At 33.1% G+C, this 12,133-nt stretch overlaps 1 protein-coding gene across 6 annotated transcripts in view; it reads right to left on the bottom strand.

Moving 5' to 3' along the window:
- LOC123560994 (uncharacterized) overlaps positions 1-12,133 on the bottom strand; it is a 121,705-nt gene that overhangs the window by 19,655 nt on the left and 89,917 nt on the right. For 3 of the 6 annotated variants that reach the window (XM_053552202.1, XM_053552203.1, XM_053552205.1), the window contains 10 exons: positions 11,719-11,828; positions 11,229-11,386; positions 10,781-10,897; positions 9,652-9,770; positions 8,701-8,846; positions 7,696-7,910; positions 6,436-6,545; positions 2,766-2,821; positions 417-584; positions 68-112 (listed from right to left, as the gene is read on the bottom strand). In XM_053552202.1, the coding sequence (XP_053408177.1) occupies positions 68-112; positions 417-584; positions 2,766-2,821; positions 6,436-6,545; positions 7,696-7,910; positions 8,701-8,846; positions 9,652-9,770; positions 10,781-10,897; positions 11,229-11,386; positions 11,719-11,828 (1,244 nt within the window). Of the gene's footprint in view, positions 1-67; positions 113-416; positions 585-906; positions 969-2,765; positions 2,822-6,435; positions 6,546-7,695; positions 7,911-8,700; positions 8,847-9,651; positions 9,771-10,780; positions 10,898-11,228; positions 11,387-11,718; positions 11,829-12,133 lie in introns of those variants that run through there. The other 3 variants (XM_053552206.1, XM_053552204.1, XM_053552207.1) reach the window with 3 other exon arrangements.

The raw sequence follows: 12,133 nt of genomic DNA, 5'->3' as shown, positions 1-12,133 counted from the left end.
ATTTTTTTCATGTGGCACAATCCAGATTTTGAAACATACTGTTGAAAATAGAAAATGAAGGAAATACCTGGGAAGGAATCAATTGTAGGAAGTTCTTCATTTACAGCTTTTCCTGAAATGATTCAATTTGTAACATTCCGTAAAGTTATGATGATAATGCCTTATATGATAACAATTATCAAAAAGTTGGTGAAGCTCGAACGTGACTTACCTGGAAAATTATACGGAACGGAAATGATTTATTCACTTACAGAACTTGCAGTACTTAAACTAATATACACATACAATGGCGTCTTATAAGCACGTTTTTTTCCTCATAATTGACCAAGTATTTGATAAAGGTAGATAAACGAAAAATGTCATTTCATAATAAACTGATTTCCTCTTGTCCTCTTGGCAAGATGAAATTTATATACCTCTTGGTATTTTACAAATATAACGCTTAGCTTTGAAGCAATTAGCGTCGTTCCAGAGTTTATTCACCGTCAGAATCTCGGCACAATCCTCGCCATTGTTTGCATTGTTTGGTTCATTAGTATTCCAAACATCAAAATCGTTAGGTGATCCGTCATCCCAAATGAAGACTGTAATTTGTATAGAATATATACTTAAAAATATTTAAAACTCTTTTTCCACTAAATTATTTCATTTTTTGGCTATTTATTTCAAACATAGGAAATCCTCAGTAAAGGTATCTCATCCCAGATGAAAACTGTAATTTGTATAGAATATATACTTAAAAATATTTAAAACTCTTTTTCCACTAAATTATTTCATTTTTTGGCTATTTATTTCAAACATAGGAAATCCTCAGTAAAGGTATGTCATCCCAGATGAAAACTGTAATTTGTATAGAATATATACTTAAAAATATTTAAAACCCTTCTTCTACTAAATTATTTCATTTTTTGGCTATTTATTTCAAACGTTGGAAATCCTTAGTAAAGGTATGTCATCCCAAATGAAGACTGTAATTTGTATAGAATATATACTTAAATATTATGTAAAACCCTTCTTCCACTAAATCATTTCATTTTTTTTTTTTTTGGCTATTTATTTCAAACGTAGGAAATCCTCAGTAAAAGTATGTCATCCCAGATGAAGACTGTAATTTGTATAGAATATATACTTAAAGATATTTAAAACCCTTCTTCCACTAAATTATTTCATTTTTTGGCTATTTATTTCAAACGTAGGAAATTCTCAGTAAAGGTATGTCATCCCAGATGAAAACTGTAATTTGTATAGAATATATACTTAAAAATATTTAAAACCCTTCTTCCACTAAATTATTTCATTTTTTGGCTATTTATTTCAAACGTAGGAAGTCCTCAGTAAGGGTCTTTAACTTTAATATATATGTATATAAAAAAAAATTGTAAAAAGATCCTTTGGAAGCAAAGAATGCAAGAATGCAACCAAGAAGATTAATAGCAGACTCGGTTTTATTGAGTATGTTGATGAAAAGTAATGAAATGAGCAACACCATTCACGCTCCTAGCACCGGCTTAAGCGGAACTCTAATACACATATGTTGAATGGACTCCATGATCCCAAAGGGCCGGAAAATGAAACAACCCTGATCCAAGTACGGGGAGACTTTTTACACCCACCACACGTCACTTAAATATAACTGTTGTGATAGTTAATAAAATCTGTAAAATAAAAAAGAAACACAGTTGCCCGTTAAAAAACTTACCGGTCGTATATAGTACACATTAAACCTGTAAATTTTATACTTATATAAACTGCATGTAGTAACTGTCTGCGTTTTAAAATATGACATTTGGAACTGGTATACTTTTAAATGAACATTGTTCTTGAAACATTATTGTAACATAACGTAATTTCTTGTGACCTACTTCACGAAACCCAAATATTCTATAACTTTAACTTTCTTTTGTTACAAAGTGAATTTACTGATTTCATTTATTTTTTGTAACTGAACTGAATCTTTAAAAAAACATTTATAGTGTAGGGCATTAAAATAAGAGTGTTTACGTTCTCTCCTTAATGTCAACAAACGGTCTGCTTCGGTTTACTTTATAAGGAAGTATTTTGAAAAGGTCCTTTTCGGAGCATTAAACGTAACCAATACAATTACATGACGTAACCAATACAAATACATGACGTAATCAATACAATTATACAACGTAATCAATCCAATTATATGACGTAACCAATACAATTACATGACCTAACCAATCCAATTATATGACGTAACCAATACAATTACATGACCTAACCAATCCAATTATATGACGTAACCAATACCATTACATGACGTTACCATTGCAATTACATGACCTAACCAATCCAATTACATGACGTAACCAATCCAATTACATGACGTAGCCAGAACAATTATATGATATCAGCCAAACAAAATAAAATCAGTCTCGGATTGATCGAGTTTGTTGATGACTTCGAATGAACTATGCAATACCTTCCAAGAACAATCTTCATCGTATAGCGGAAAAAAGTATTTCAAAAAGATAATGGTAACTTTTGATAGCATACTTCACTGCCTCTTATCAACAGACACAGTCAAGTCGAGTCTTTTATTTTGTTGTGCTATATGAGGTTCTATGCTTTCAAAGGATCTTCCTTTTAAATTTCATTATTACAAATACTGGTTACGTACCAAAAAATGTAAATATAACGAAATGAGATCAGTTCTAAGCAGTGAAAAGTCTAAAATAAATTGACTGAACAAAACTCAATCGTCTTGCAAAGGGAACTGAATTATCAAATTTACTTCTTACCTCCCTCAACCTCAGTGTCGTGTAGTCCTATCCAGAATGGGTCTTGTTGCCCTGCCCTAAATAAAAGATATACTATTTTAGTAATGGAAGATTTCCGTAGAGCAAGTTCAAACTTTGTCTTGTCAGAGCTTATCAAACAATGTATATATTTTAATCGACTTCAAATTGCAAGATCTCTAAAGTCAAAAGTGCTGCTTTTCTTTTGCAGATGAAAGACGTCTGATATAGTTTATTCAGGTTATCTGAAGGCCTTGCGAAATATCCACACAACTTATAAAATCTTCAGTCTTGTAAACATACCAAAAAGGATATCAATCATGTTAAGTAAAGAGACATTCTCACAAACGAAAAGAAAAAATAACGATACAAGAAAACTAAGATTCAATGCCATCATTCTCGTAGTGCATTACTTAGTTGTTCTATTTCAAATATGCGAGAGACTTACAAGCTTTCCTATTGAGCCTAGCAGTGACTACCTAATTGTACACCAACAAATAACCGTAAAGCAGCTTAAATTGTACTTTGTTTCACGTACTGTTGTATTTTTTAAAAAATTACTTTGGAATAAGACAGATAATTCAATTTACTTAGTCAACGATACATTATTTCTTATTTATTGATTTATTCATTTTCTCTTTTATGACATATATACAAACATGTTACACTTGTTTTTGTATAACTCTACACATCTATCAAGTAATAACAAAACAGAAATAATATCTATTAGATACAAAAACAATTGAAATTATTTTCAATTCAATTCTGTTTATAAAATTGTTTTATATGTCAAAAAGTGTATCCACTATGCATGAAAAGATTCTAAGTGAGAAAAAAGTTAACACCATATAAAATAAAAGGTGAGAAAGAAAAAATAGAGTACACCCATGTGCATCCATGATTACTTTTAAGTAGTTTATTTTAAATATTTCTGCATGTGTTTCAGTGCTGTACGCGGTAAGGATACATACTATAGATTTAAAAAAGACCATTTCTTCAAATGATTATCAATTTTATTTTGCATTTTCTAGACAAATTCTGATGTTTATATAGGATAAAAACTGATCAAATACGGGAACCTTTTGTCTATTTTTCAAAAAATAAAAAAAATTTCATCAAATAAATCTTGAAATTAAATGTATTGCTTTTCTTCCCCTTTGCAAAATGCCAAGACTTATATATTCTAGATTGAAAAGGCACGATATTTGTTTTACTGCAAGAAAGTTACTTAGTCTGTTCCAGAAAAAAATGAACATAATTACATTATCAAAATAGGTGTACTACACTTTCCACTTGCATGTTACAAAAGTCACATAAGTTTGTTCTAGACAATTTCACTTTGAACAAATACTTGTAAGTTAGAACTATTTGCATTAAAACTTAATACTGGAAGTTTCTAATATTTGTGTCTATCGTTGCCTTTAAAATTTGTCTATAAACTAGGTTCGATTTTATATAATTGTTTTGAAGAATAGTTCCCCATTTCTTCTCAGATTTTATTTCTGGTTTTAATTTTACGTTTAACTGTTTGGTGTATAGTGTTTTGTTTGGAGCTTTTGCTTTTTAAGTTGAGCCGTGCCAGGAGAAAACCAACCGCTAACGGTTTCTCTAACTGCAATAGGCGTTGAAAGCGAACAGCATGGATCCTGGCCAGACTGCGCGGAAGCGCAGGCTGGTCTGGATCCATGCTGGTCGCAAAGCCACTATGTTGGTTTTCTCATGGCGCGGCTCATTTTATTTTCCAGGTTGTCCGTAGGAGTGTAGATGATGTTTTCTTTTTTAAATGACTCTTTTAGGTCCGGCTTAATGCTAGTGATAATTTGACAATATTTTAGGAATTCATAATTTTCCAAATTTTATAAGTACTTTGTTCAAAAGAATAAAAATCATTTTTCCTGTAATCAATAAATGTTCTAAATATTTTATCTCTTTTTCATACCATTCTTTGTAATAAAACAATTTATTTCCATTCCTTATGTCAGAGTTATTCGAGATCATATCTGTTTTCCACTTATGTCATTTAATTTAACCTTTTAATGGTATGCCATGCAATAAGAACATCTTTAAGAAATACTTTGTTTTTACTTATGTTTTCAATGGGATTTTTTATCATTCAAATTACATTAAAATAATAACTTTCCCGCTGCTGTGTTGAGAATTGCATTGTAAAAAGAACACCAAAGCACACTAACGCTGTAACACATAAATCGTTTTACCTAACATGCTTTTATTGAGTTCAAAAAAAAAATTAAGAATTATCATTTTTAGTCCTTCTCTCTCATAATCAAGTTGTAGTGCATCACGTTTACTTTCTGGTTTATTGTTCCATATAAACTTATACATAATTTTTATTATTCCTTTATTTTTTCTTCAAACAGACTGGGTACCACTGTAAAGGGATATTTAAGTTTCGGTAATGAAAAGGTGTTTATCACTGTAATATTTCCTAGTAATGTTAGTTCCCATTATTTGTGTTCCGATTGTTTCAAATAGTTTTTAAAGCTATTTAATTTTGGGTCTAAATTAAGGTCTACATTTTTTTAATACTATTCGGGAATGTCACGCCAAGTGTTTCATTTCTTTACCATTGATCGTCACACTTTTAATAGAATTATCAGTGTTGATAAAATTTGCTAAGAATTCAATACATATTATGAAAAGCAGAGATGATAATGGACATTCTTGTCTAACACTTTTATATATTGGATAGGGTTTGGACAAGTAACGGACGATACATTTTGTTACTAAAACTTTACTTTTATAGTCATTTAAAGTAACAATTGAATCCCCGATGACTTTAGCACAACCAAAGCCGCATGTATATTACCATAAATCAGATATTACAATGAGTTGAAATTAAACATTAGATTTGATGGTGGATGTTTTTCATATGCTGATTTATCTATCAGAATAGTTTAAAACTAGAATACAGACACGGATGCCCCTACATTCTGTGTCATCCTCTAAATATCAAAGTGTTTAGTACAAACAATCGTCACATGAAGGATGTTCAAGTAAAAGTCTGAAGGAGATTGTATTCAGATATGTTTTCGTATCTAAGCAGCTCTGAATTTATTTCATCAAAAAGTATGTGAGGAGTTGAACACACCAAATTCCTTCACTTTGGTCTATTTTGTGATATTAAGAAAGGGTACTAATATTAGAAAAAAAAGCCACACAAAAGTTTATCGTTTATGATCCTCTGCATATCAGGCTTGTTCATCTGAGAAAGGTTGAAGCATTTGATGAGTTGGACACACAATATTTTCCTCAATATTCTACATAGCAAAAATATCAAAGGGCCATAATTGTCACAATAGAAGTTCTTTCTTTTACGCTCATTCGCATACAAGGCTTGTCCATCTGTGAAAGTCATGCAAATCAGACTAATAGTGTGGACGAAATTAGACACACGAGATTTATGGACATTCGGACGGACGGACTGGTGTACGGACAGCGGCAACGCTATATGTCTGCACATAAATGTGGGGGATTTAAAAGTGTAGAAATAAAAAAAAAGCTCCCTGTCCCACTTTGCAGCAAAGAACAGCCACGTAATACATCGTCCAATCACAGCAACCCGACTATATAATGCTTATAATCATAATACGGGCTCGCAATACAAAAATGACCCAATAAAAGGAATACTTTAGAATTTGTAGATTTAAATTACATTTCGGCGACAGCAGTGTTTTCCAAGTTGTCATGAATGCTGACCAATGAACTCCCGTAATGTATACATAATTTCTGAGCAACATGCCACTGTTGCGCTTTATCAGATATCTGGAAATAAAAGAGCGATAAATATAGAATAAATGAAAAATTCATATTTTCATACAAGTCATTTTGTTCGGTTAATAGAAACAAATCTGACTCAAAACACAGGTGATGCACACTCGCAGTGACCAGTGTCATTTAAACATTTGGTCATTTACATTATTTTCGAACATGTTTTCAAGGAGCGGTTAAGGTCAAACCGATACAGTTACATGACATACGGAGACTTTCTAGCTTTACATGGCAAAGGAAGACCCCCCTCTCACCCCCTCCCCGCCCCCGAAGGTGCCCCTTCCTGAATTTGTTTTGCAGGAAACAGTAGTCCTCTAGCAGACCCACTGCCCTTCTGAAAGAAGGCTCGATCGCTTTTCCGCATAATAATTTTCCACACTCATTGCGAGACTCCAAACTTACAACATTGAGGAACAAGTGAGTCGTAGTCAGCGATCATAACCACCCTGCCACGAAGGTTTTCTATGTTTTAGATATATATATTCAAATTTGTATGGTTTATTACATAGTGTCAGATGCTTATCCGAATTATATACACATTGTATATGTGTGTTTCACAGTATTTTGTTAATTTCTACCTTTAGAAACTGTTAAAAGAAGTATTTCTGTATTCTTGTTTCACCAACCTTTTATGTATTTTTGTCACATAAAATAGTATTAATTGTTACATAAAATAGTGTTCAGGCTTCCTAATAATTCAGATTTGCCAAATACACATTATAGCTGTTTCTGTTTTCAGAATAACGTCTTATCCCTAGCGGGTATAGATATGTACCCATTCTATAGAATCATTTGACAGCAACAGCGCTCTCCGCCATTTCGGATAACCCGATTGTTAATGATGGTATCTATGACGTCATAAGCTGTCACTATGACTTCTCCAAATAAGCATAACTTAATTATTACTTTTATCTTTGAATAAGGACCTATTTATCACTTTATTTGAGAGTCAAAGCTTTTCTGTCCTAAGTATCATTTTTCTTCGTTGTTGTCTAGGAAAATTATTAAAGTAATTTTAAAGAGTGGTGCAGCTTTCTGATAATAAAACAGGTCTGTTCGTTTTATACATGCAAAATAAATGTAATATAAATTCCAACTTACTAACTCTACATCCATTTCATGCTATTGTGATTATAGTTTATACCTTATAACAATATTGTCCGTAGGGTTGCCATGTGTCCGCGCATGAAGGAAGAGGGGTTGTAGATGACAAGGTTGTTGTGGGTGACGTGGTAGTGAATCCCTCTCTTGGTACCTGACAAATCGAAGGTAACGTGACAGAACAATCCGGGTACAACTTCCATAATCCAACTGGTTTATTGGTTGACATTGCAAAGCAGCCATCTCTAACTTCAGCAACTTAGAACAGAAAGATAGCCCATTGTTCAGAAAGAGTAAAAATAAAAACACATATTTCTTATTTCTTTGTTTGTGTAGATTATGAAAATCCTCACTTCTCTTATACCGGTTATCAACTCTTATACTATTTGATCTTGAAATGGTGTTTCGCATCCTCACAGTTTTATGCTTCAGATGAAAGGAAAGAAAAGCCTAATACCATAAGTCAATTATAAGTTATTTAATACTGATGGTATTGTATTTGCTTTAAACGCGAGGCCGATATTCACAATAATCAGAATACTGTATCGCCGGTTTCGTTGTCTCTCGATTCATGTGTTTGTCCTTCGATTATTATTCATAAGGAGAATTTATCAACTAAATGTGATAAGCACAAGTACATATAATAATACTGTAATACTGTTTATTATTAATCTACCTGCCGAATATGTTTAAAACTACACGAAAATATGGTTGGTTCTTTCATAAATCTGTGTTGTTATCCTAATAAATTCGACCCTGCAGTTGAATCTTGTACTATGTATTTGTGCTGAACGCATACATAAAATTAAAAAGACAAAAGCAATAAAACTTTTAAGGGACTGCGTCCATAACAGAAATTCTCTTCAATTGCTACTACATGTAAGAGTATTTATGTTACCAGTGTTAAGTCGTTTCACTATCATGGTTACATGTCCTCTGGTCTTAATAATTAAATATGTTCACAAAACATTTTCTGTCTCAGCTAAGTTTGATAATTGAACTATTTTGAAATTCATTAAGACTTGTTTAACAAGTATAGAATACCTACCAGTAACATTTTTATCAAAATGTGTCATTGTTAATTTTGCCTTTAGCCTTCCGTCCCAGGTCCAGTAGCCTTTGGTAACGTACAACCCTATCCAGTAGTCTTGTAAAAGATTCTGTAACTCACTTGCTACAAAAGCCTGGATGTATCTGGTATTCAACAAAATATTTTTATATGTGATATTTCTTTCTAAGTGAACCATTTTAATAAATGATAAATGCAAAGGGTCTCGTAAATTACATAACTCCCGCCAATGAATGTTTAACCGGTCACAAAGTTCTGACAACTTTCATAACTCTCACCCATAAATGTTTTACTGGCTTCCAAGATCTAGCAGTTTTCATAACACTCTCGCCCGTATTTTGTACCAGTCGCAAAGGTCTGACAGTTTTCATAACTCACATCCATAAAAAATTTACCGGTCTCAAAGGTCTGGTAACTTTCGTAACTATTGCCCATAAATGTTTTTCCGGTCTCAAAGGTCTGGTAGCTTTCGCCAATTGTTGTTTTACCAGTCTCAAACGGTCTGACAGATTTCATAACTCTGGCCCGTAAATGTGTCTCGGTCGCAACACACTCAGGAACGGTTTAATCCTGTCCATCACCTTGCATCATAACAAACTAGCGTGAATGCTCAGCTCCGGAAACAACACAAATGTTTTCTTTTTATTATATTACGCCTATGGCAGGCACAAGACATCTTTTTAACGCCGCAATAAAAGATATTCCTACTATTGGTGGTGAATGAATTAGTGGCATACATAAATTAGTCATGTACAACGAGGTATTTGCAGGCTGGTCTTGGTCTGCACTGGTGGCAAAGGCAGACTCACTTGCATCCAGCAAGCTAAAGGTTAAGCAAAATGAAAACTAACATTGTGTACTTTCCATTTTAGTATGTACTATAGTGGTTTTTAACGGATCAAAGAGAACTCAGAATTCACCGTTACTTACGCGTCTCCAATATAAGCTAAGTATCCGCCCAGCGAATTACAGTTTTTCTGTGCGTCAGACCAACTTTTCTGCTCTTTTACATACACATAGCAATAAGCTCCATATCCGTATCCATTCTCCTTTAAACAAAATATATATCATCCGTTTTAATCGCTTGAGGTAATTTGCGGATCATTTTTTTCTGCAAAACTTCTGAATAATGATAAAACATATGGCAAATAAAAAAGATAGCGTCATGTGCTAGGCATTTTGCTAGACTACTCTGAAAAACAATGGACCTCGGGCATGGTTTCATAATGGATGTCAATGGGAACATTTTGACGAATAGAGAAAGTATTGAAATGTAGATTTTGATAGTAGATTTTGATAAACTTTTCAGAGTTGTAAATCAATAATTTTGTCTAAATAGCTCCATGTGCTGATATTTGCCAATGATTTTAGAGGTCTGCAAATTGCAAGTGGATTTAAAGGCATTATTTGGAGTTTTTTTCAACGTGTCAGCAATTTTGTTTTATTTTTGTTCAAAAAGAAAGTTCTGTTGCCATTTTCATAAGGTAATGACAGGGAATTTATACATTGGACACAGTTCCTTTCTGTACTCCGAGTCCAGGTTTTACTCTTTATTTTGCAGTCAAATGACGTCAAGCAATGATTTCCAGTTTGTAAAATGTGAAAAACTATCTAAAAGGTGTTGATGTTACGTAAGGCTCTATCTACAGTTCTTACAACCTAAATTATCACTCATTCGTTCTGTGAAGAATAAAACACGAGTGATAAGATTATTTTGTCATTTCGCGATTTCTTAACTATACGAAGTATTTACAGATTGACAAACCACGGCCCATACTACCAAAACACGTGATTTCATGATTTCTATTAGGCATTCAGTGCAACATAATACAGTACAACTTTCATTAAGAGATCACCTAAGGAAAAGGCAAGAAATGGCCTCTTAATAAAAACGGTCTCTGAATACAACATAATTTGTATTTAACAACTTAAAAAGGAACAGAAAAAGGTGGTTTCTTAATGCAAGTTGTCTCTTAATGCAAGTGGTCTCTTAATAGAGGTGGCCTCTCGAACAAGTGTGACTGTATTTTGACAAGATTTTTGGGTAAACATTACTTGCCATTGAGCATCCTATTTCGAAAGGCGGTTGAGTTGTTATTGGTAATACCATCTTTGCTTGTTTACATATAAAACCGGAAAGGGGATCCGAGCACTCGCCATCATTCCATTTTCCATTCTGTAAAAAGCATTTTCATTCAGATCACGACAATAAAATTTGAATTTTGAGGCCTTTAATGGAGTTTGTAGACCTACAACTGACAAAGGGCTCTTGAAAATATATATTTCATCTGAAAAAAATGACGTAATCGTATATCCGGATGACGTTCTGCGTTTACCGTTACATTCGGAATAGTTCTGTTAAGCAAAATATTGTTTTTCTTTCTTATACAAAAGTTATTACTTTTTATACACTTTACGACATAAGAGGCAATTTTAAACGTAAAGGCATCAGAATACTGTATGGCAAAAATCAAATTGTTAAATATTTACATTTTTCCTGTTCTTACTTGTATATACATCGCTACGCAGCTGCGAGGTCTCAGGTTAAACCAGAGAGGTTGGTGACTGTTCCAGTTAGTAAACCTCACATTACTGCGGTCTGACCATCTATAACTTTGATCCATTCCACTACTTTGCAAACCTATCCAGTAACCACGTGTTGGAGCTTGCAATAATAAACATGAAATGCTCAATAGCTATCCAGTTACCAGGTGTTGGAGCTCGCAATAACAAAGTGACATTGTGTATCATGATACAATAAGCGTTTGACCTAAGTGCTAAATTTTCCCAATTCATATTTTTATCTATTGTATGAGAATCCAGAAATGTCTACAACTAACACTTAAAAACAATAAATTACAACAATTATTAATTTATCTACATACTATAAAAATACTTCATTAAAATGCAACACTACAATTAGGTGGGGCGTAAATTCATTCGACAATGGTATTTCAGACATGCAAATAACTGCAAAATTACAAAACCATTGTTTACCTCCTTGGCACACTCCACATGACATTGCACAGTTTTGTATCATCCACTTTGGGTTTTTATCACATTCACCGAGTCTGGTCCATTCTAAACACTTAGGGCTACTGTGATATCTAAGAAAGCAAGCATTTAGACACATAAAGGAAAATTAATTCCTTCTTTCTAAAACAGTTCAGGACGAAATTATCAACTCGTTTAAGATGTAATTTACTTTTAAGATTCTCTGGAAGCAAAGAACGCAATCAAGTAATGGAAAACCCAGAATCGGCAAAAGCCTGACTCTGATGTATAATTACATTGCAAGAAAACTTAATTTGTTCTGGTTACGAAGGGTCACAAAATGTGCACCACTCCCCGCAGCCCGCCTCCGTCTGCATTAGTTGAACTCATCAAGTAAAATTGATTGCACTTACTGTAT

The sequence above is a fragment of the Mercenaria mercenaria genome, chromosome 10, assembly GCF_021730395.1.
Source record: "Mercenaria mercenaria strain notata chromosome 10, MADL_Memer_1, whole genome shotgun sequence".
Lineage (NCBI taxonomy): Eukaryota > Metazoa > Mollusca > Bivalvia > Venerida > Veneridae > Mercenaria > Mercenaria mercenaria.
This window is presented reverse-complemented; position numbering and strand designations above follow the sequence as displayed.